This window comes from Somniosus microcephalus, chromosome 30 (genome assembly GCF_052327205.1).
Source record: "Somniosus microcephalus isolate GS21.2 chromosome 30, FLI_Smic_1.0, whole genome shotgun sequence".
Lineage (NCBI taxonomy): Eukaryota > Metazoa > Chordata > Chondrichthyes > Squaliformes > Somniosidae > Somniosus > Somniosus microcephalus.
Genome location: NC_141016.1, coordinates 22,306,094 through 22,329,821, shown reverse-complemented (window position 1 = coordinate 22,329,821; position 23,728 = coordinate 22,306,094). Strand labels below are relative to the sequence as shown.

Genomic DNA, 23,728 nt, shown 5'->3' with positions numbered 1-23,728 from the left:
GTTTCTGGTCCAATTCGTTTGATACCTCACTGTCTGAAATGCTCTTATCAGCATGAAGATAGACTATCAGCAAAAAGGGTCACAGCACTAATTTGTCAATGATGGTAATTTCTACAGATTTTTGTCATTTCATATACAGCAATTACAGAATAAATTAAAAAGGGAGTAAAGCAAAACATGGTTGATTTTTGTAGGCCGATCTTAATCTGGCAAGAAAAATCATTAAGTTCTGATCAGGTATTCCCACTTTAATAGGAATAAACTGCATGAACATCACATGGAAAACCTACAGTCCAGGAGTGTCTGAAAATCTACAATAAAACTACTGGATGGTTAACAGCTACCTGAGTGCCCTCCAGTTCCCGCACTGTGCAATATCATTAAAAACAACTTGTTCGTAAAAGCAATTGCAATCCTGATGAAATGAATGGAGCAAAACTTGCTCTTAACAGCATTGATCTTAAGGAGAAAAGCTTATAGGCAAGAAGGCGGCAAAGGATGCATTTACATAAATGACGGTTCGACCTCTTCACAACATCAAAGTTAAATGTCAAAAGAACTGGCTTTAAAAGTTACAATTGCCTCAAAGCAATTTCCTAATTCCTGGAATGTGTTGGAATATACTGCAGTCTTGTCTGACTGGCACTAACTGTTGCTTCCTACTCTTTAATAATAATGGCGATGTCCTTTAAAAACGAATTTTACACAACACAGCCAAAGCACAGCATAGATGCATAGAAGTCTTCACTTGCGGTAGAGACTCAGTCCTGGTATTATTTCTGGAGGAAGTGCAGTTCTCAGAGGGTTCACGTCGTGGCCCTGATCTGTCAGCCCATCAACAGTTCCCGAGGTCCATGTGCTAACAGAGTGTTCCTGGTAGGACCTGTCATTGCGTTCTAAAGCTACGGCAGACCAGGCTACAAAGTGGTCTCACCGCCCACGTCTCTCCGAGCCTTCTCTGTGCCATCATAATCGGACTCCATTTCTATCTTGACCTGTGGGACAGAGCATATGGCGTTCCGGGAGAAGTTGAAAGCAGGGGAGGATGGGCAAGAAATCTTGAGGTGTAAAATTATACTGTGGAGAGATTTAGAGAAGAAAACATTATTCTCTTCGTTTACACACAGTTTTACTCTAAAGCGTTACCTTGAGAGCACCTCAAAGAGCTCCGTGAGTAGTCGCACTGTCAAGTGTGTTACAGAGTCTTGTAGACAAGAAAAGTCCCAGTCTCAGTCCCTGGCCTGAGCTGAGTGAGCTGGTCTCACCCAGGGTAACAGTCGGAACAAAGGATCAAAGGACCAGACCTTCCTCGCAAACAGTGGCCAACAATCAACCGCCTCCGAACCGGTCCTGGTAGATGCTGCCACCTTCTCCATAGATGGAAGATTAAAGCGTCCCCATCATACGACCGTGGAGCTCCTAATCAGACCCTGGAGCACATCATTGAGCACTGCCCTCAGAGGAAATTCGCAGGCAGCCTACAAGATATCCACACTGTTACACCGGAAGCTTTGGTCTGGATATCTGGCTTAGATATTGACATTTGATTTGATTTGATTTGCTACTACCATCGAAGGGGGGAGAGGGAATTGAAGGGGGATAGAGGGGATCGAAGGGGAGGGGATTGGAGCGGGGAGAGAGAGGAGAAGGATCGAAGAGGGGAGGGGATTGGAGCGGGGAGAGAGAGGAGATGGATCGAGGGGGGAGAGAGCAGAAGGGATTGGAGCAGCGATTGGAGAGGGGATCGAGTGGAGAGAAGGTCAGAAACTTGGGGTGGGGGGCTGAGGAAGAGCCTGGAGAGAACCGTGGGAATGTGGGAAGAACATGATCCAGGTCTAAAGTGGGGGATGGATGAGAGCGAGAACGTGATCCAGTGGGAAGACGGATCACGTTCTCCCCCCTCTGTTACACGTGGATCATGTTCTTCAAACCCCATCCCCTTTATACCCGCACCACGTTCTCCCTGTCCTCCCCCTAGACCTGGTTGATTTCTCGGAAAGCCCGGCTTGTGTGGTAAGTGACATCATTGGACTGGACGAAATCCGGAAGTCATGACACTGTCACTATTCACTTCATACCCAATAAACCTGTTAATAATCCATGACCCACACACAATGTCCCATCTACGGGTTGGGGGGGGGGCAGGAACTCGGTCGAGGGGGAGAAGGTGGAGGGAAAAAGTTCGGAACTTGTTGGGGGATTCAGGAATTTTTTGCAGGGGGTTTCAGGTCCTAACCCGTGAGGGTGAGCCCTGTCTGTTCTCTGAAAGCAGTACTGTGAGCTCTGTCTGGAGCCTGGGAGTCAGAATTAATGGGTCAAATTATACATTGCAAAGTTGATTACTCAGGCAGGCAGGATCTAATTACACATTCCAGACAAACTACTGAGTATGTCTTGTCCTCCAAGGGGACCAATCAGAAATCTGGTCTAGTCCATCGAAGAGGACCAATCAGAACTTTGGTGCTGCAAATAAACACTGTCCTCTTTGTTTGCTTAAAACCCGTTAAATCTCTAACCTCTTCCAGTTCTGATGAAAGGTCATCGACCTGAAACGTTAACTCTGCTTCTCTCTCCACAGATGCTGTCTGACCTGCTGAGTATTCCCAGCATTTTCTGCTTCTATGTACCTTGTCCTATCCTTTCACCATTTTAAATGCTTCTATCATATTGCCTTATAATCTGCATTATTCTAACAAAAAATGCCCCAATTTTTCAACATTTCTTATTATTGTATTTCCTCATACCAGGCAGCCTCCTCGTGAATGTACTTTGCACTCTTCCTAAAGCCTCAACAACATCCATCCTATAGTTATGGAGCCCAATACTGCACACGGTACTCTCACTGAAATCTTATTAAAGTTTTATACAGGCTCATCATTACCTCTTGGCTTTTAGGAACAATGGAACAGGAGGAGGCCATTCAGCCCCTCGAGCCATTCAATTAGATCATGGCTGATCTACCTCAATTCCATTTACCTTGGCTCCATACCCCTTGACATGCTTACCGAACAAAAATAGTTTATATTTTATAGGGGAAAAATTAGGTGTCGATCATTTTGGGGCGCTAACATCGGCCGGCCGCAAACTTTAACGCCCGGCGCAAATTAGCGCCGGCAACTGTGAAATTTGTCTCCAGCACCCCTGGAGGTGATTGGAGCGCTAAATCAAGCGCTACACACTTCTCTTAGGGCGCTAATGACGGGGAACAGGGCGTTACCTCAGAGCGCTACTCAAGCCCAGGCGCTGACAATCACCTAGTCCTCAGACAGACTGGTGCCTTCCAGTTCTTAAAGGGGAGGTTCAATCACGCTGCACAGCCTCACGCTGATCATTGCTGCTTGTGACCTGGGCCTGCAAGGAGGTGCAGTTCTTCAACCAGGAATATCATGGCTGCTCAGAGGCCCAGGGAGAGAGCTCGCCGGTTCAGTGACCCAGGCATTGGAGGCTCTGTTGTGGTTGTGGAAAAAACAGGAAGCGCACGCCTTTAAATAGCGCTCCCTCAGCTCCCAGCTGACTGCAAACCATCCCCCTCTACCTGTTGTTCCTAGCGGCAGGCGCTGAGGCAGGGGGCGAGAATCAATTTCTGGTCCGAGGCGCTATGCGCTTGGATGACGTCACGATCTCTGGGCACAGGAGATTGTGGCGGTAGTGTTTAGCGCCACCGCAAACCGCCAGTTGAATTTCGTGGGCGGCGCTAAAACCCCCAGAGGCGCTAATGGGAGGCGCTAACCAATCGAAATTTTTCCCCCTATTCCTCTTGTGAATGAACCTAGAATTCCATTCTTGACCAAGGAACTACTTTTGAACTGCAGTCACTGTTATTTAGGTAAATGGCAATTTCTTTACTGCAATACAAACAACTAAAAGAATGGCCTGGATTTTGCCAATGGGGAGCTTTTGGAGGCGGGACTCCCACTTGTCGGGTTTCAGTCCCGCCTCCATCAACTTCTGACCAACCCACGCTATTTTCCCTTGATTGACCTTGTTAAGCCCGCCCAGTGGGCTTAGCAGGTCAATTAAGGGGAAGCCGGTTGCAGAGAATGTCAGCGTATGACGTTTCATCTGTCATCTGGCAAGATGGCACGGAGGCGGGTTGGGCACCCACCCCCAAATTCTGCCTCCAAACCCGCTCCCCAGGGCTGGCAAGATCACGCCCAAAGTGATTGTTTCTATTATAATAGCAAAATACTGCAGATGCTGGAAATCTGAAATAACAACAGAAAATGCTGGAAATACCCAAAGTGATTGTTTCTATGTTCTGTACTCTGGGCACACAGAGGAACAGAGTAGAAATAGAAATCTAATCAATGCAAAAACCGCGAGCTTGTACCTGGAAGCTCAGCGCTGCTTTATTATCTTTTAAAAAGAGAGAAATAAATAGAAAAGCAGTGAGTACCTGCGATCGGGCAAATCAGAGTTGATTGGCGCTGTTTCAGCACGCATAGCTCCAGCTAGAGGACCTTTCTCCTGGCAAACAATCACATTCACAGGTCAGGTGAAGTAAAGACATTAAACAAGACCCCGTGTTGTACCTCTCAACTGGGCGTGGTTTGATTGACATGCCCAATGCCCAACAGCACCGCGGAGGACAGTGCAAGCAACCAGCCGGCATAAATCAGCCGACTTTCTTGTTTTATGGAAAAGCAACGAGGTCCAGCTCCGCACTGCCCTGAATCACAGCCGTGTGACTCACGGCAGCTTGAGCGGGAAGCACTGTGCTCCTGCAAACTGGCCTGAGTCCTATGATGTGAAATCCCTTGGTTTGCGGGAGGGAAGCTTTGCTGCCCATGTGGTCACACGGGACATTGATACCCGTCTTTCTGTCATCATCTGAGTTGAGGGTGAAAGGCTGGGACGTAGGCGATGGCTAGGGTGGATATGCAAAGAAACAATTCGATGAAATGACTGATGCGGCAGAACACATTTTAGGAAAGGCCACAGGGGAAGGGGACACCGAGTCGGACCTTCCACTCAAGGTTTAGAGCGGGACATTTTGTAAATCAGTAAGTTGCACTTTGTGGAAAATTGGTCACGTGAGAAATCTGGAAAAAAAGCATGAAGGCAAACCTTCTGGCAAGACATGGCTTCACCCGACAATGTCCCCGCAGTAATAGAGAGGAAGGAAACAGAAGAACATAAGAATTAGGAGCAGGAGTCGGCCATTCGGCCCCTCGAGCCTGCTCCGCCATTCAATTAGATCATGGCTGATCTTCGACCTCAACTCCACTTTCCTGCACTCTCCCCATATCACTTGATTCCCTTTGTTCCCAAAGATTTACCGATCTCTGTCTTGAATATACTCAACGACTGAGCCTCCACAGCCCTCTAGGGTAGAGAATTCCAAAGATTCACCACCCTCTGTGTGAAGAAATTTCTCCTCATCTCAGTCCTAAATGGCCGACCCCTTATTCTGAGACTGTGACCCCTGGTTCTAGACTCCCCAGACAGGGGAAACATTTTCTCAGCATTAACCCTGTCAAGCCCCTTAAGAATTTTATGTCTTCCAATGAGATCACCTCTCATTCTTCTAAACTCTATAGGCCTAGTCTACTCAATCTGTCCTCATAGGACAATCCCCCCATCCCAGGAACCAGTCTAGTGAAACTTTGCTGCACTCCCTCTATGGCAAGTATGTCCTTCCTTAGGTAAGGAGACCAGAAACCTGCCGGATTTACCCTCTCTGGGCCTTTATGGGAATTCAGCCCCAGGCCAACGTGGCCGACTCTTAACTGCACTCTGAGCAAGCACCTTTCTTGGGCAACTGGGAATGGGCAACAACTGCTGATCTAGCCAGCGATGCCCACATCCTGAGAATCAATATAAAAATACAATCAGATAATGCTGCAAAGACTCAGCCAGCCAGGCAGCATCTATGGAGAGAAAACCAGAGTTCACGTTTCAGGTCGATGACCTTTCATCGGAACTGGAAAATGTAACAGGTTTTAAGCAAGTACAGAGGCGGGGAAAGCAGGGGAGGGGAGGAGGCAATTTCAAGAACAGCAGAGTTCAGCAAAGCTGTTTTCCCTGTCTCTGTGCTTGCTTAAGACCGGTTACATCCGTAAAATATTCCAGGTGAAACAGCGATTTACTTGTACTTCTTTCAATTTAGTATACTGTATTCGCTGCTCATGATGCGGTCTCCTCTACACTGGGGAGACCAAACGCAGATTAGGTGACCGCTTTGCGGAACATCTCCACTCAGTCCGCAAGCGTGACCCCGAGCTTCCTGTCACTTGCCATTTTAATTCTCCGCCCCACTCCCACTCTGACCTCTCTGTCCTCGGCCTCCTACATGGTTCCAATGAAGCTCAGCGTAAGCTCGAGGAACAGCATCTCATCTTTCGATGAAGCACTTTACAGCCTTCCGGACTAGGCAGGATATCTACCCCGAGAGGTGCCGGGGGAAGGCCCTGTGAATCATCAAAGACGCGAGCCACCCCAGCCACAACCTCTTTGCCCTGCTCCCGTCCGGTAAGAGATACCGAAGTATACGGTCTTGTAACAACAGGTTTCGAAACAGCTTCTACCCCCAGGCCATAAGACTCATGAACGAATAATTTATTATTATTTATTACTGTTGCCTTATTTATTATTACTGTATTTCTATTAGTATTTTTTATCATTGTTATGTCATATTTATTCCAATGTTGGGAGGACTCGTAAAAATCAACATTTCATTGTGCAGTACATACGTCTGCTGCATATATGACAAATAAAACTGAATTGAATTGAATTGAACACCCAACAATTTCAGACCATAATCACGGTTCTCATTTTATGAATGGCAGTTGCTGATGATTCTGCTATCCCATTTACACCTCCTCCAGACCCATCTTTTGTTTCTTAACTTGTCCCATTACCATTCCCCTGTTGCCTCGCACCATCACCCCTTTTGTCATTTAATCACTCCTGCCCTCCACCCTATCACAGACCTTCCCTTTTGTTCTTTCCTCCCCTCCCCCCTTTCCCTGCCCCTACACTTGCTTAAAACCCGTTACATCTCCAGCTTTTTCCAGTTCTGACGAAGGGTCATCGACCTGAAACGTTAACTCGGTTTCTCTCGCCACAGATGCTGCCTGACCTGCTGAGTGTTTCCAGCAGTTTCTGTTTGTAGTTCAGATTTCCCGCGTCCGCAGTGTTTTGCCTTTGTCAAAATAGAATCATTTGGGTTGAGACGATTTTGCCCAAGGTTAGCAGAGGCCCGCACCCTTTTCCATCTGTTTTATTTTTTCTTTCAGCAAAAGACAAAAATAAAGTAGGAGAGATAAAAAAGCTTAGTGACATTTAATCACAACTTCTTGATTTACCTTGTTATCTCTCCTGCTCTTTTCAGCCTCCGAGTGTGCCATGTTATGGGCCTGTCTTTTTGGCTAGGATCTTAATAAAAAAAAATAAAGAAAACACATATGCTGGAAATGCATCCTTAAACATTCACTCCCTCCACCACCGGTGCACTGTGGCTGCAATCTACAAGATGCACTGCAGCAACTCGCCAAGGCTTCTTTGGCAGCACCTCCCAAACCTGCGACCTCTTCCACCTAGAAGGACAAGGGCAGCAGGCGCATGGGAACACCACCACCTCCAGGTTCCCCTCCAAGTCACACACCATCCTGACTTGGAAATATATCGCCGTTCCTTTATCGTCGCTGGGTCAAAATCCTGGGACTCCCTCCCTAACAGCTCTGTGGGAGCACCTTCACCACACGGACTGCAGCGGTTCAAGAAGGCGGCTCACCACCACCTTCTCAAGGGCGACTAGGGATGGGTAATAAATGCTGGTCTTGCCAGCGATGCCCACATCCCAGGAACGGATTTAAAAAAACTGCGCAGCCAGCATCTGAAAGTAAAAGATTAACAGTTCAGGTGAAACTGTTCTGGTGAAGGGTCCCACCTAGTGTGTTAACCTATCTTTAAGACGCTGACTGTGTATTTCAAGCAGTTTCTGTGTTATTCCAAAAATAAAATGCCCCTATCACCCATTGCTTTCAATGACAACAACTCCCTATGAAACATGTCACAAATTCTTTTCACCCTATGATTTCCTTCAAATTGAGAAAGGAGATGAGATAAGTTAGCAAGTACAGTAATGATTAGGTGGCACTAGAAAGACCGAGGAATGTAAGCAGTTCGAGCTGTGAAATGATGAGTTAACTCGGACTCTTCATTTCAACAGATTGAGGAGGTCCGGAGGAGGAAGAGAAGGAGGAGGATGGGCATATCTGGAGCTTGTGAAGAACAGAGCAGAATGACGACAGAAATGTCAATGAAAGAGAAAGGCTAGAGGTGAAATGCTCTGAAGGCAGTTAATGAATGCTAGTGGAATCAGCAATACAAGAGTGACTGGCAGTGTGAATTCATCTTGTTATTAGAAAGCATGGGTGAGATAATAAGGTTCCTCTTTTTGAACATCACGGTAACCCTGAAGAGCTCAAAGCCCTGAACTGTGCACAAGCTGATGCTAGGGTGAGCAGTAAAGGCCTGAAGTACATCTATGTGTTTGTGACTGAGTTCAAGAGTGGTCTCTGATATTTTGTTGAAGAAAATCTTTCAGGGACTACAAGTATCGCCTGATTATGGTTGAAGTCTGAGTCTAATTTGGTTCCTACAACAATCTGTTTTTCATATCTGCTTTCTTTGTGCACTATTTTCTAGTTCCCAAAAAATATGGTAGGCTCTGCAGGTCAGTACAGAACCTCTAAAGAAAACATATTATTCCCAACGAGGTCACTGTTACATTTACGGAACACAGTATAATCTTCATGTTCTGATCTAAACGTTAACGCTCGTTCTTCATTACCTGAGGTAAACTGGTGCATTTAGCAAATATGCTAATCATGAAGTCATCAAGTTCTCATTCACGCCAATTATTGTTTGCAGCTAATGCCTTCAAAAATTGAGTGGCAACTGTCAAGTGACACACGATGACAACATAAGAGATTGACCTCGGCCAGGGTGGTACCAGGGTACTGCAATTAGCTTCAGTGACACAGAGCTCGACAGGGGGAAAACTGGTCACCTTGGCAACGTGCCTGTGGAACTGCAGCCAACAAAAAGGGGAAGAGGGAGAAAATGAACAAGGCAAAGAAATGGCTAAACTCAGGTAAGGAATCCAATAGTTGAGTGAGTGTGCTGAAAGATTCAATCGTTAATGTGGAGCAGAGATGATTAAATTGTTAAAGGGTTTTAATAAGATGAAAGTGGTTATTGGCTTTAAATGTGAGGTAGAGAGGAGTTGATTAGTTGAGTATCCAGTCAAGACATTTAATAACAAGCAGCAGTCATTGAGCACTTTACTCACTAGCAGGGCCCTGGGAGCCATTGTTCTGCGGTTCAATTAGTTCCATAGGAATCTTTACAAGTGCTGAGGGAGGGCGAATCTTGGGCTGGAAGGAAACCTAAAATTTCAGGCAGAAGGTTTAGAACTTTAACAGATACAGTATCATTATCTTGAACCTGGCAACGAAGTGAAGTGACAAGTATCTTAAAGAGTAGAAGTCACAGTAATCTGAAGGTTTGTTCTCAAACTGTCCTCACTGTACCAAGCTACTGTGTTATGGGATGGTAGAATACAGTCTTGTACCTGTGATTCTCCACATGGCAAATTGATGCCTTGTGGTATGAATGGTCATAGAAACATAGAAGATAGGAGCAGGAGTAGGCCATTCGGCCCCTTGAGCCTGCTCCGCCATTCTATGCGATCATGGCTGATCATTCGGCCCATCTGGTCCTGGAAACACGATCAGAATTCTTCCAGAGACTTGAGCACAAAAATCTAGGCTGTCACTCCAGTGCGGTGCTGAGCGAGTGCTGCACTGTCAGAGGTGCCGTCTTTCAGATGCGACGTTAAACCCCTTGGGTGGATGTAAAAGATCTCATGGCACTATTTCGAAGAAGAGCAGGGGGAGTTCTCCCCGGTGTCCTGGCCAATATTTATCCCTCAATCAATATCACTAAAACGGATGATCTGCTCATTATCACATTGCTGTTGTGGGAGCTTGCTGTGTGCAAATTGGCTGCCGGGTTTCCCACATTACAACAGTGGCTACACTAACTACTTAATTGGCTGTAAAGCGCTTTGAGACACCCTGAAGTCGTGAATTGCGCAATATAAATGCAAGTCTTTCAACTTTCTTTTCGTTCCAATGTAAAGAACTCCAGTTTCATCGAATCATAGAATAGTACAGCACAGGAGGCCATTCGGCCCATCGAGTCTGCGCCGGCTCTTTCGAAGAGCAATCTAGTTAGTCCCACTCCCCCGCTCTTTCCCCATATCCCTGCAATTTTTCCTTCTGTTTCTGTCATTTCTCCTCATAATAAAAGCTTCTCATGACTGGCAACAATTTCCAAATAAAGGCCATGTTGTGCGATGATCCAGATGTGGGGTTCGGGTCATGAGTAGAGGTAATTGGAATCCCTTGGCCGGCTGCGCGCCTTTTGTTTATTGTATTGTTTTATATTTCTGAGGCGTGTAAAGTTCTGAATGACCTCGCTTGTGACAGGCTAGAAACACTTTACACAGTCAGTTTTTCCAGGTAGTTGCACCAATGGATTTTAAAGTTCAGTGAAATTAGTGGGCTTTGCTCGTAAAGATCAGGGAGGGCCCAGACGTTGTGGTGGAAGGGGTGCCTGAATTGGCCTCTGCCCTTGGTGAGCAGAGGGGAAAAGATCGGCCGAGGTTCCCAGTCCCAACTATTATCCAGTGATTCTGCTAAGAGGCTCATATATGTGCATGTCAGGAGAGGACAAGGTGAGTATTGGAGCGATAGCAAAATACTGCGGATGCTGGAAATCCGAAATAACAACAGAAAATGCTGGAAAAACTCAGCAGGCCAGGCAACATCCGTGGAGAGAGAAATAGAGTCAACGTTTCAGGTCGAAACCCTTCGTCAGGACTAGCTCTGATTCCCTCATGGAAATAACTTGCTCAAGTTTCGGAACTAAATGTTCCAGGGTACTTGACATTTCGAAAAGACAGGCAGAATGGAAAAGGAGGAGGGGTAGCCCTGATAATAAAGGATGACATAAGGACAGTAGAGAGAAAGGATCTCAACTCGGAAGATCAGGATGTAGAATCAATATGGGTGGAGATAAGGAATAACAAGGGGCAGAAGACACTGGCGGGAGTAGTATATAGGCTCCCTAACAGTAGCTATACCATTGGACAGAATATTAATCAAGAAATAGTAGGAGCTTGTAACAAAAGTAATGCAATAATCGTGGGGGACTTTAATCTTCATATAGACTGGACAAATCAAATTGGCAAAGGTAGTCTGGAGGACGAGTTCATGGAATGCATTCGGGACAGTTTCCTAGAACAATACATCATGGAATCAACCAGGGAACAGGTTATTTTAGATCTTGTATTGTGTAATGAGACAGGGTTAATTAACAATCTCATAGTAAAGGATCATGTGGGGCAGAGTGATCATAATATGATGGAATTTCACAGTAAGTTTGCGAGTGACTTGCCTAAGTTCGAAACTAGAGTCTTAAACTTAAATAAAGCCAATTATATAGGTATGAGGGGCGAGTTGGCTAAGGTAGATTGGAAAAATAGATTAAGAGGTATGGCGGTAGATAAGCAGTGGCTAGCATTTAAATAAATATTTCATAATTCGCAACAAAAATACATTCCATTGAGAAACAAAAACTCCACGGGGAAAGTGATTCATTCATGGCTAACTAAAGAAGTTAAGGATAGCATTAGATTGAAAGAAGAAGCTTATAAATGTTGCAAAGAATAATAGTAAGCCTGAGGATTGGGAGAGTTTCAGAAACCAGCAAAGGATGACCAAAAAAATTGATAAAAAGGGAAAAAACAGAATATGAGAGAAAACAACCAAGAAATGTAAACACAGATTGTAAGAGCTTCTACAAGTATGTAAAAAGGAAGACAGTAGCAAAAGTAAATGTTGGTCCCTTAGAGGCTGAGACAGGAGAAATTATAGGGAATAAGGAAATGGCAGAAAAGTTAAACAAATATTTCGTATCTGTCTTCACAGTAGCATACCAAAAATGGTGGAGAACCAAGGGTCTAATGAGGGTGAGGAACTTAACATAATTAATATAAGTAGAGAAAAAGTACTAGAGAAACTAATGGGACTAAAAGCCGCCAAATCCCCTGGACCCGACGGCCTACATCCTAGGGATCTAAAAGAGGTGGCTGAAGAGATAGTGGATGCATTGGTTTTGATCTTCCAAAATTCCCTAGATTCTAGAAAGGTCCTAGCGGGTTTGAAGGTAGCAAATGTAACACCGCTATTCAAGAAAGGAGGGAGAGAGAAAACAGCGAACTACAGGCCAGTTAACCTGACATCAGTCATCGGGGAAAATGCTGGAATCCATTTTTAAGGAATTGGTATCAGGGCACTTAAAAAATCATAACATGATTAGGCAGAGTCAACATGGTTTTATGAAAGGGAAATCATGTTTGAAAATTTATTAGAGTTTTTTGAGGATGTAACTAGCAGGGTAGATAAAGGGGAACCAGTGGATGTAGTATATTTGGATTTCCAAAAGACCATTCAATAAGGTGCCACATAAAAGATTATTACACAAGATAAGGGCTCATAAGATAGGGGGTAATATAGTAGCATGGATAGAGGATTGGTTAATGGACAGAAAACAGAGAGTAGGGATAAACGCGTCTTTTTCAGGTTGGCAGGCTGTAACTAGTGGGGTGCCGCAAGGATCAGTGTTGGGGCCTCAACTATTTACAATCTATATTAATGACCTAGATGAAGGGACCGAGTGTAATGTATCCAAGTTTGCTGATGATACAAAGCTAGGTGGGACAGTAAGCTGTGAGGAGAACACAAAGAATCTGCAAAGGGATATAGATAGACTGAGTGAGTGGGCAGTAAGGTGGCAGATGGAGTATAATGTGGAGAAATGTGAGGTAATTCACTTTGGTAGGAAGAATAGAAAAACAGAATATTTTTTAAATGGTGAGAAGCTTTTAAATGTTGGTGCTCAGAGAGATTTGGGTGTCCTCGTGCAAGAAACACAGAAAGTTAGCATGCAGATACAGCAAGCAATTAGGAAGGCAAATGGCATGTTGGCCTTTATTGCAAGGGGGAATAAGAGTAAGGAAGTCTTGCTACAATTGTACAGGGCCTTGGTTGAGACCACTCCTGGAGTACTGTGCACAGTTTTGGTCTCCTTATCTAAGGAAAGATATACTTGCCTTGGAGGCGGTGCAACGAAGGTTCACTAGATTGATCCCTGGGATGAGGGGACTGTCCTATGAGGAGAGATTGTGTAGACTGGGCCGATACTCTCTGGAGTTTAGAAGAATGAGAGGTGATCTCATTGAAACATACAAGATTCTGAAGGGGATTGACAGGGTAGATGCTGAGAGGTTGTTTCCCCTGGCTGGAGTGTCTAGAACTAGGGGTCATAGTCTCAGGATAAGGGGTCGGCCTTTTAAGACTGAGATGAGGAGGAATTTCTTCACTCAGAGGGTGGTGAATCTTTGGAATTCTCTACCCCAGAGGGCTGTGGATGCTCAGTCGTTGAGTGTATTCAAGGCTGAGATCGATAGATTTTTGGACTCGAGGGGAATCAAGGGATATGGAGATCGGGCGGGAAAGTGGAGTTGAGGTCAATGATCAGCCATGATCTTATTGAATGGCGGAGCAGGCTCGAGGGGCCGTATGGCCGACTCCTGCTCCTAATTCTTATGTTCTTATGCCCAGCACCAAGGCTAAATGATCAAAATTAATGACTTGGGTGAGGTAGTGGAGAACTGTGAGTGGCCATAGACCCGTGTCAACATTTTCTAATCCTCTCCCCCCTCGCTTCTCTCTGCTCCTTTAAGACGCTACTTAAAATCTATCTTTTTGACCGAGCTTTTGGTCACCTGTCCTAATGTCTCCTCCTTTGGCTCGGTGTCAACTTTTGTCTGGTCACGTTCCTGTGAAGCGCCTTGGGATGTTTTACTATGTTGAAGGTGTAATATAAATACAAATTGTTGTTATTCTGTAGGGGAGGGGAAAATGCTTCAACAGCTTCTTTCTAATACCTCAGTTTTAATTTGGGACACAGTAATTTTATAAATGAGTAGTTAACTAGTCATACATTGAACTTTGCTACTGCCGTAGTGCTGTTCTGTGACCAGCAGAGTGCACTGTAATACAAGTGCTGCTGGGTTTAACAAGGGATAATCTGGCATTGAGAGATTCAGAAGCTTGAAGGCAGGTATCCAATCCAGCTTTTTCATCCGTTTCATTTCCTGCTTTTTTCTCAGTCCCGACGAAAGGTCATCGACCTGAAACGTTGACTCTATTCCTCTCTCCACGGATGTTGCCTGGCCTGCTGAGTTTTTCCAGCATTTTCTGTTGTTATATCCAATCCAACTGTTGGGATGGTTTACATACAAACGAATGGATTCCCGGGAGTGATTACAGGCTGCAATTTTAATTTAGGGAGTCAGGTTCCTGCTTTTAAATAAGCCCAGGGTATAGTTTAATGTTGTTGAACTGTAAACACTGCTAAATTCATGGGAAGATTTAATTTTATTTAAATAAATGTTGACTGCAAGTGTGCTCCACGGGATTTACACTGAAGAATTAACGTCGTGTTTCCTAAACATATAGAATGATGACGCATCCAGAACCTAAACTTGGCGCTGAGTATATCAGCATCATCGCCACCAGCGGTTGGCCATTGTCGGAGCCCCTGTGACTTTCCTCCGCCTCCTGTATAAGGCAGGGAACTGAACCGAACCTCGATGGGGCGTCCATGGTTGTTCTTTCATTGACTTGTTCCGTATGGCACCGGGGTCACGGCTTGCAGGTCGTTGGCTAATTCAAGGATTAGCTGATCCACCTTTTGATGGCATTTCCTCCACCGAGGCTCCCACTGGCCCTCCTCCGGGTGTTCATTCCACCCGAAGCCACTGGCGCTTTCTGGCGGCGACCTGGCTACCTGACCGACACTCGGGGCAGGATTTTCATTGGGCCATGGAGGCGGGATTGGAGGCGTGTGGGGGGTTAAAATCCCGAAATCGGGGGCACCAACCCGCCTCCATGCCAGTTTCAAAGGAGGCGGGTACCCGCCCCGCACTGAGACCCGCCTCCCCGAGGCGGGAAGGGGATTAGTGCCAATTAACTGCCTGTTAACAGGTAGTTAACAGGCAGTTTTTAGCCTAATCCCTATTTTAAATGTTGAAGTGTTGGATTCCCGACGGCTCCAAACCACGCCAAGTTAGCGAGGCGAGCCGTCGGGATGAAGGGCTTGGAGGGTTCGAGATGTCCGGTGTTAAGGTGAATTATGGGTGCATGAGTTCAGAGATAAGTGTGTTTGATCTATGTAAAGTGTTTAAAGAAGTTCTACTAACCTTTACAGCCTTCCTTCAGGTCTCTGGAGTCCCTCATCTCACCGACACAGAAAGCAGAATGGCCGCGAACTGTCAAAAGTTCCAGTATTCAGCTTTCTGTTCCGGGGAGATCTCTAAATCATCCTGAGAGGAAGGAATTAACTTAGAGTACAGATTGTCAGTGTTTGACAGCTTCAAACAGCTGTCAAACGTTGATATTTCATCTGTCAAAAGGTCTTGACAGATGAATTGTCAATCTGTGACGTCACCTGTTGCCGGGTGGCCCTTAATTGGGCTGGGCAGGCTCAACAAGGTCAATCAAGTCAAAATTGCGTGGGTTGGCTACAACTCGATGGAGGCGGGTCTACAACCCCGAAAGTTGTAGTCCTGCCTCCTACACGCCTCCTCAATGAAAATCCAGCCCTCGGTGTTGACCAGGCACGGGTAACATCATCTACTGTTTTAACGCCTGGCCTGACAGGAGGGTTTATCGTACGTGTGCCTGCGCCTATAGGAGATGGCGTCAGAAACTATGGCCTAGAAATTGGGTTTTGGCTTAGCCAGGGCTTTAGCGCCGGAAGTTAGTGCCGGCGCTAAGTCCCCCTGCGCGCGGCAAAAATTCAGTAGCGCCGCGCCCAAACGGCTGCCGGCGCTACTGAAGGGTCTTAGCGCCTGGAAAAGGGCGCTAACTGCCGTTTAGCGCCGCAATTCCGGCGCTGCGGCACCCGATGCGGTGCGGCAGGCTGGGGAAGTGCAGGCCTCCTCCTTCCGTTAAGGAGGAGCTGCCTGCACCCGGCCGCGGCCCGCGCAAATCTGTTTAAAAATGAGCCCGGCACCTCGGACAAGTGCCGGGCTTGCATCTGTTCCGGGGGGTGGGGGGGGAGAAGTCCGGGGAGGGAGCTGCGGGCAGGCGGCCGGCGGGAAAGCGGCCGGCCGCTGCGGGGCCTTTAATGCGCCGGCGCAAACACATGTTGGACTCTGTTGCCAGAGTCTTAGTTGCGGCTGCCACGGGCGAGGCGGCCGCAACTGAATTTCGGCGCTGGGGCCCGTCGGCATGGCAACCGGGACGCTGCGCACACCGATGACGTCATCGGTGCCGGCGCAGCGCTACCGGTGCAACGCCGCTTTAGGGCCCCAGGGAATTTTTCAACTGGCCATAACTCTGGCGCTAGTCCCTCTAGCGCCTCAAAAGCGGCGCTAAGGCTAGTGAATTTCTAGGCCTATATCTAACATCTGCTGCCGCGATGCCATTAACATGCCAATATTGAGTTCCCTAAATTTTTGAGTAACGGCAACGTGGATATGTTACTAAAACAGCAGATACGAGGTCCCAAGTTTGATTCTGATCTGTGGTGAAATAATCGCAACCTCAAGTGATGATTGCTGTTCCTAATCTTTATCCAGCCACTTCTGCCGGAAAGTGTGGGCATTGGATGAAAAGATGATGGAGCTTGGCTGTAATTAATGACACTCATTGTCTAGGCCCACACATAAAGAATAATTACTTTGGACAAGGCATGGTGCCAATGGAACAGTGATCAAAGGAAGCACCAACATTGGAATGGAAGAATTGTTCGTTTTCTATATCCTATGCACGCCTAAGCACGGGCTAAATCCATTGTCAAGTTCCCCACAATCCTCTTTATCTTTTCCCCCACCCCCTGACTTCACCAGTACAACCTCCTCCATTCCCTGAGCTTTTGTGCCTTCTGAGTGAGATTTTAAAGTTTGCTTCAATTTTAGAGGAACATAAATAACTTGCCTGCCTTCATCCGCTGCTGAAACCCTCATCCCCGCCATTGTTACCTCGAGACTTGACTATTCCAACGCACCCCTGGCCGGCCTCCCACATTCTACTCCACGTAAACGTGAGGTCATCCAAAACTCGGCTGCCCATGTCCTAACACGCACCAAGTCCCGTTGACCCATCACCCCTGTGCTCGCTGACCTACTTTGGCTCCCGGTTAAGCAACGTCTCCTTTTAAAAAATTCTCATCCTTGTTTTCAAATCCCTCCATGGCCTCGCCCCTCCCTAGCTCTGCAATCTCCTCCAGCCCCACAAACCCCCGAGATATCTGTGCTCTTCCAATTCTGGCCTATTGAACATCCCTGATTTTAATCGCTCAACCATTGATGGCCATGACTTCTGTTGCCTAGGCCCCAAGCTCTAGAATTCCCTCCCTAAACCTCTCCGCCTCTCTACCTCTCTCTCCGCCTTTAAGATGCTCCTTAAAACCTACCTTTTGACCAAGCTTTTGGTCATCTGCCCTAATATCTTCTTATGTGGTTCAGTGTCAAATTTTGTTTGGTAATCGCTCCTGTGAAGCGCCTTGGGACGTTTTAATACGTTAAAGGTGCTATATAAATGCAAGTTGTTGTTGTTGTCCGGTTCAGTCAGTTTACTGTGTGTTTTGACAGTACGGGGCGATTCGACAATTCAGTGCTCAGGGCTCCCTGTGAGTGTCACTCGCCACTGCAAACAGCGACGCAGAGAACCACCCCTCATGTGGTTGTGCATTGAGTGCGCTCGTAGGGTTGTGTGGTGCAGGCATTCTGCATGAGGGGTGACATGAATCTTGTCATTCGTGTGGAAATGACATGAAATAATACTGGGCGGCCTGCTGGTGGCGCTGTCCAGGGAGAGTATAAATACTCGGGCATGGGCCCAGCTTGCTCAGGACATTCTTTTACAGGAACTAGTGAAGGACACAACTAGACCTCCATGTTGTAAAACAGTTGATTAAAGCTTTGTTTAACGCTTAGACCAAGTGCCTAGTAGTTTTCTTATGTCAAGGGGGTTGGTGGCTAAGGTGCTGGAGCTGGGGGATTGTCCCAATCTAGGATCCTCTGCCTCTTCCCTCCCCCTATTATGAAGTTGTCATCCAGCACTGTACAGGCCGTGCTGGCCGATTCTTTGGCACGCAGGCTGAGCGTGGCAAGCTGGTGTCTCGGGACAGGGTCCTGGTCCAAGGGAAAGACTATCAACCACCTACTCAGATTGGCACCAATGCTTTGCCAGCATCCACGTGTTTGTTGAAGGAGTTCTGCTTTGCCACGACACAGTGCCCTGCCCAGCCGTGAGAGCTGTGCTAATCATAGAATCATAGAAAGTTACAGCACAGAAGGAGGCCATTTCGGCCCATCGTGTCCGCGCCGACCAACAAAGAGCGACCCAGCCTAATCCCACTTCCCAGCTCTTGGTCCGTAGCCCTGCAGGTTACAGCATCCCAAGTGCACATCCAAGTACTTTTTAAATGTGGTTAGGGTTCCTGCCTCTACCACCCTTTCAGGCAGTGAGTTCCAGACCCCCACAACCCTCTGGGTGAAGAAATTTCCCCTCAAATCCCCTCTAAACCTTCCACCAATTACGTTAAATCTGTGCCCCCTGGTTTTTGACCCCTCTGCTAAGGGAAATAGGTCCTTTCTATCCACTTTATCTTGGTCCCTCATAATTTTATACACCTCAATAAGGTCTCCCCTCGGCTTCCTCTGTTCCAAGGAAAACAGACCCAGCCTATCCAGTCTTTCCTCGTAGCTAAGATTCTCTACTCCCAGCAACATCCTTGTAAATCTCCTCTGTACCCTCTCTAGTGCAATCACATCTTTCCTGTAATGTGGTGACCAGAACTGCACGCAGTACTCTAGCTGAGGCCTAACTGGTGTTTTATACAGTTGAAGCATAACACCCCCCTGCTCTTGTATTCTATGCCACAGCTAATAAAGGCAAGCATTCCGTATGCCTTCTTAACCACCTTATCTACCTGGCCTGCTACCTTCAGGGATCTGTGGACATGCACTCCAAGGTCCCTTTGTTCCTCTACACTACTCAGTGTCCTACCATTTAATGTGTATTCCCTTTCCTTGTTAGCCCTCCCCTCCTCTACATGTATTGGGGGGTTGAGCCCAGGAAGTTGGTGCTGACTTATGGGTGGTTTATGGATCCTACACTTCAACTAGCCAAGCTCATTTTAGCATGGACCCTAACTCGCTTCAGAGATTCAGCTTCAATCTGATCAGCCTGACCACCCTGCCCTGGAAGTTTCTGGTGCCCTTACTAAGTCCTTTGGCTGAATGGTTGTGTGTCTGGTGGTACGGTGGCTGTGTAGCTTACTGACAAACCTTCTAACTGCTTGTTTCTGATTGTGAATCTGCTCACCTCATCGACGCTGTCTCTGTTTTGGTCTTGGTCTTTGGTCTTTGACTTTTTCTTCTTCTTGTCTTCTTCCTTCTTCTTGTCTTTTTCAGGTAGGATGTCATCTAACCACGCGAGGTCATGCTGGGTGAAAACCAGGTCCAGCATCTTCCGCACAAGAATGAGTGAAAGAATCTGGCACGTTGACGGAAATCAGTGTGAGATTTGTGCACAACTGTTACGAACTGCTAAAGTAACTTAACATGCAATGCAATTCTTTCACAATCACAGAATTTGCAAAGAATTAACCTTTACCAGAGAGATGCTTTGGTCAGTAATTTTTTCCACTTTCGGGTTAGTCTTTGAATTCCTAAAAGCAAAGTTGAAAAGCTTGTAGAAACGGGATGGTGGGGCGTGCCACACAAAGGCAGAAAGAGACTGGTCATGATGACCCACATGAGTATTGTGGCCACGGCGTTGGATGGAGCCTGCAGCTGTGGGTTTCAGTGGTCTATGCGGTTAGCTCGGATAGTCTCCTTTCTTCCCCCAACCCTGACCTAAAGTGCGTTCAACAGACGGTGAATCGAAGGTACATTCTTTGGTCTGGCCATTTAGTGACACAGCACTTCGGGTTTTCTTTTGGATGAGACGTTAAACCGAGGCCCCGTCTGCTCTCTCAGGTGGACGTAAACGCTCTCACGGCACTATTTCGAAGAAGAGCAGGGGAGTTCTCCCCCGGGGTCCTGGCCAATATTTACCCCTCAATCAACGTCACTAAAACAGATTATCTGGTCATTATCACATTGTTTGTGGGAGCTTGCTGTGTGCAAATTGGCTGCCGTGTTTCCCACATTACAACAGTATCTACACTTCAAAAAAAGCTTAATTGGCGATAAAGTGGTTGTGAAAGGCGCTATAAAAATGCAAGTCTTTCTTTCTTTTTATCAATATGCTGTGCCACCAGGCAGCCTCTGCAGAAGATGTCTCATCCTTGGTGTTGGTGAGGTCCTGTCCCTCACCACGGCTTAATTTTTCTGGACAGCAAGCACATGTTCTCCGGTCCCCCTACAGCTGTGGAGATCAGAACAAGGCCCTTGCAGACACCCCTAGCAAGGATGCCCGTGATAAATGGAAAGAAGCAAATTGTCCGTCAAATTGTAGAATCAAACCAAAACAGCCAAAACGTGCTCAACGGCAAAATGAAACATTCACTGGGCTCAAGTTCACACCTATTTACGATTGAGAGGAAGAGTCAAACTATTTGTCTAACAGAGTGTGATTAAGAAAGCAACTATCTGAGTTCATGTGGCAACTTATCATGTCCTTAGGCACGGTGGCATAGTGGTTAGCACTGTTGCCTCACAGCGCCAGGGACCCGGGTTCGAATCCGGCCTCGGGTGACTGTGTGGAGTTTGCACATTCTCCCCGTGTTTGCGTGGGTTTCCTCCGGGTGCTCCGGTTTCCTCCCACAGTCCAAAGATGTGCGGGTTAGGTTGATTGGCTATGATAAATTGACCCTTAGTGTTAGGGGGATTAAATACGTGGGGTTACGGGGATAGGGTGGGATGTGTGTTGGTGTAGGGGTTACGGGGATCGGGTGGGATATGTGTCGGTGCAGGCTCGATGGGCCGAAGTGGCCTCTATCTGCACTGTGGGGTTTCTGTGATATCTCAATGCTTGTCATAACCAATGAATCAATCTTCAAGTGTAGTCACTGTTATACAGCAACAGTAGACAGTACAAATATACTTAAAGCGAAATAAATATACACATGTGAGGGCACAGTGAGGTGATTGGGATTGGAAGCAATTGTACTTCATAGAATGCTACAGTGCAGAAGGAGGCCATTCGGCCCATCGTGTCTGTGCTAGCCCATTCAAAGAGCTATCCAATTAGTCCCACTCCCCTGCTCTTTCCTCATAGCCCTGCAATTTTTTTTCCTTTTCAAATATTTATCTTTTGAAAGTTACTATTGAATCTGCTTCCAGCGCCCTATCAGGCAGCGCATTCCAGATCACAACAACTCGCTGCGTAATAAAAAAAAAGTTTCCTCATCTCCTCCCTGGTTCTTTTATCAATTACCTTGAATTAAATTTCTCGTATCCAGGCTTAGAGGCCGGTGTTAAGCTCCAGGCCCTGAAATGACGCGGTTCTCTGATCTAGATAAATGCCTCGTGGCCTCACAATCTAAACATTGAGACCGTTCCTACGTTGCTGCGATTGGAAATCGCGTAAAATATGGACTGGGTTTGTGGTCCGAGTCAAAGCTCTCGCTGGAGATATGAGTTTTACTTTGATGCGACTGGACTTCACTAACAATTGTTGGATGGCAGTGTTCTGGCTATTTTTGGAGTTCATCGCGGGTTAAAGGCATGAATGCCTGTACGCACATCTGGCCAAAATAAGTTGGCTTCTCCAAATGTGATTCTAATTTTGGAATAGTTTTGGTTTCTAATTAATGCCCAGAATTTAAAATTCTCCATCCTTGTGTTCAAATCCCTCCGTGGCCTCGCCTCGCCCCCTCCCTATCTCTGTAAAATCCTCCAGCCCCACAGCCCTGCGCGATCTCTGCGCTCCTCCGATTCTGGCCTCTTGCGCATCGCCGAGTTCCTTCGCCCCACTATTGATGGCCGTGCCTTCAGCCACCTCAGCCCCAAGCTCTGGAATTCCCTCCCTAAACCTCTCCGCCTGTCTACCTCCCTCTTCTTCCATAAAACCCACCTCTTTGACCAAGTTTTGGACACCTGTCCTAATGTCTCCTTCTTTGGCTCAGCGTTCGATTTGATGACGCTTCAGTGAAGCGCCTTGGGACGTTTTACTACGTTAAAGGTGCTTTATAAAGGCAAGGCGTTGTTGTAACTTAAAGCTTGCCTGTGCCGCCCGTGTAAAAAAAGCTGTGAAATACTGACAACCTCTTACCATGATAGGAAAAATGATTGCTGCTACAGTGGACTTCAAGACCCAGAGGACAGCCAAACAGATGACTTGCACCAAGGTGAATAAGTGGACTCGGCGGAGAGGCACATGGCGAAGGAAGGTGTAATCTGGCTGGTGTTTGGAGGGGATCAGGAACAGTTTGCACCGGTCCCAAAACTGCAGAAGAAAATGATAACAAAGACAGACGTTTGAAATCACAATAAAGCTGATCACACTTCAAGCTGTTCATTTAAGAAAGATTTGATTTGATTGTCCCCGTAATATCCTGCACACGTCCTGCAGTTTTAACATTTGGTGTCATGAATGAAAGGTAATGTCCGATCTCCCCTCTGTGCACGTTATATTAACAGGTGTAAGTAGGAATAAACATGGAGCCAGGATCCAGGTAACTCTGTTGAGTGAGTGTCAGCACGAGTGCAAGTTGTACTCCAGGGAAACTGTCAAGCTCTAGTGTTCAGCCTGGCTATGTTTTGAGGTCCATATGAGGAGAGATTGGGGCGACTAGGCCTGTATTCACAAAACTGTATTCGCTGCTCACGATGCGGTCTCTTCTACATTAGGGAGACCAAACGCAGATTGGGTAACCGCTTTGCGGAACAGTCCATAAGGGTGACCCCGAGCATCCAGTCGCCTGTCATTTCAATTCACCGCTCCACTCCCACTCGGACCTCACTGTCCTTGGCCTCTTGCATTGTTCCATGGAAGCTCAGCGTAAGCTCGAGGAACAGCACCTCATCTTCCGATTAGACACTTTACAGCCTTCTGGACTCACTATCGAGTTCAACAATTTCAGGTCATAACCTCGGCCCCTATTATATTTTTATATATTTTTTATCCACACTTTTGGTTTGTGCCTTTCCCCTTTTTTTCTCTCTCCCACATGGCAGCTGTCTCTCACTCTGCCAGCGCATTTCACACTTCATCTAGAGCCATCCTTTGTTTCTTTACCTGTCCTATCACCATCTCGTCTCGCCTTGAATATCTCTTAATGTCTCTTCACCCCTCACAGACCTTCCCTTTTGTTCTTTCATCCCCTCCCCCATTTCCCAGCCCCCAAACTTGCTTCTTAATCTGTTTCATTTCCTGCTTTTTTCTCAGTTCTGACGAAGGGTCTTCGACCTGAAACGTTAACTCTGTTTCTCTCTCCACGGATGTTGCCTGGCCTGCTGAGTTTTTCCAGCATTTTCTGTTGTTATTTCGGATTCACTAGAGTTTAGAAGAATGCGAGGGGATCTCATTGAAACGTATAACATTCTGACAGGGCTAGACCGACTGGATGCAGGGAGGATGTTTCCCCTGGTTGGGGGGGGGGGGAGGGGGTGTCTAGAACGAGAGGTCGC

At 46.7% G+C, this 23,728-nt stretch overlaps 1 protein-coding gene and 1 long non-coding RNA gene across 4 annotated transcripts in view; one reads left to right on the top strand and one right to left on the bottom strand.

The window, feature by feature from the left end:
* LOC147098009 (uncharacterized) overlaps positions 1-22,468 on the top strand; it is a 32,970-nt gene extending 10,502 nt beyond the window's left edge. The window contains exons 1-3 of one of the 3 annotated variants that reach the window (XR_015074258.1): positions 2,149-9,100; positions 19,565-19,669; positions 22,379-22,468. This is a non-coding gene — a long non-coding RNA (uncharacterized LOC147098009). Of the gene's footprint in view, positions 1-1,638; positions 9,101-19,564; positions 19,783-22,378 lie in introns of those variants that run through there. The other 2 variants (XR_015074257.1, XR_015074256.1) reach the window with 2 other exon arrangements.
* LOC147098007 (electrogenic sodium bicarbonate cotransporter 4-like) overlaps positions 228-23,728 on the bottom strand; it is a 156,410-nt gene continuing 132,909 nt past the window's right edge. Inside the window, exons 24-27 of the mRNA XM_085971204.1 lie at positions 22,371-22,544; positions 19,476-19,646; positions 4,397-4,467; positions 228-1,077 (exon numbers count right to left, since the gene is read on the bottom strand). Of these exons, the coding sequence (XP_085827330.1) occupies positions 918-1,077; positions 4,397-4,467; positions 19,476-19,646; positions 22,371-22,544 (576 nt within the window). The 3' untranslated portion in view covers positions 228-917. The remainder of the gene's footprint in view (positions 1,078-4,396; positions 4,468-19,475; positions 19,647-22,370; positions 22,545-23,728) is intronic.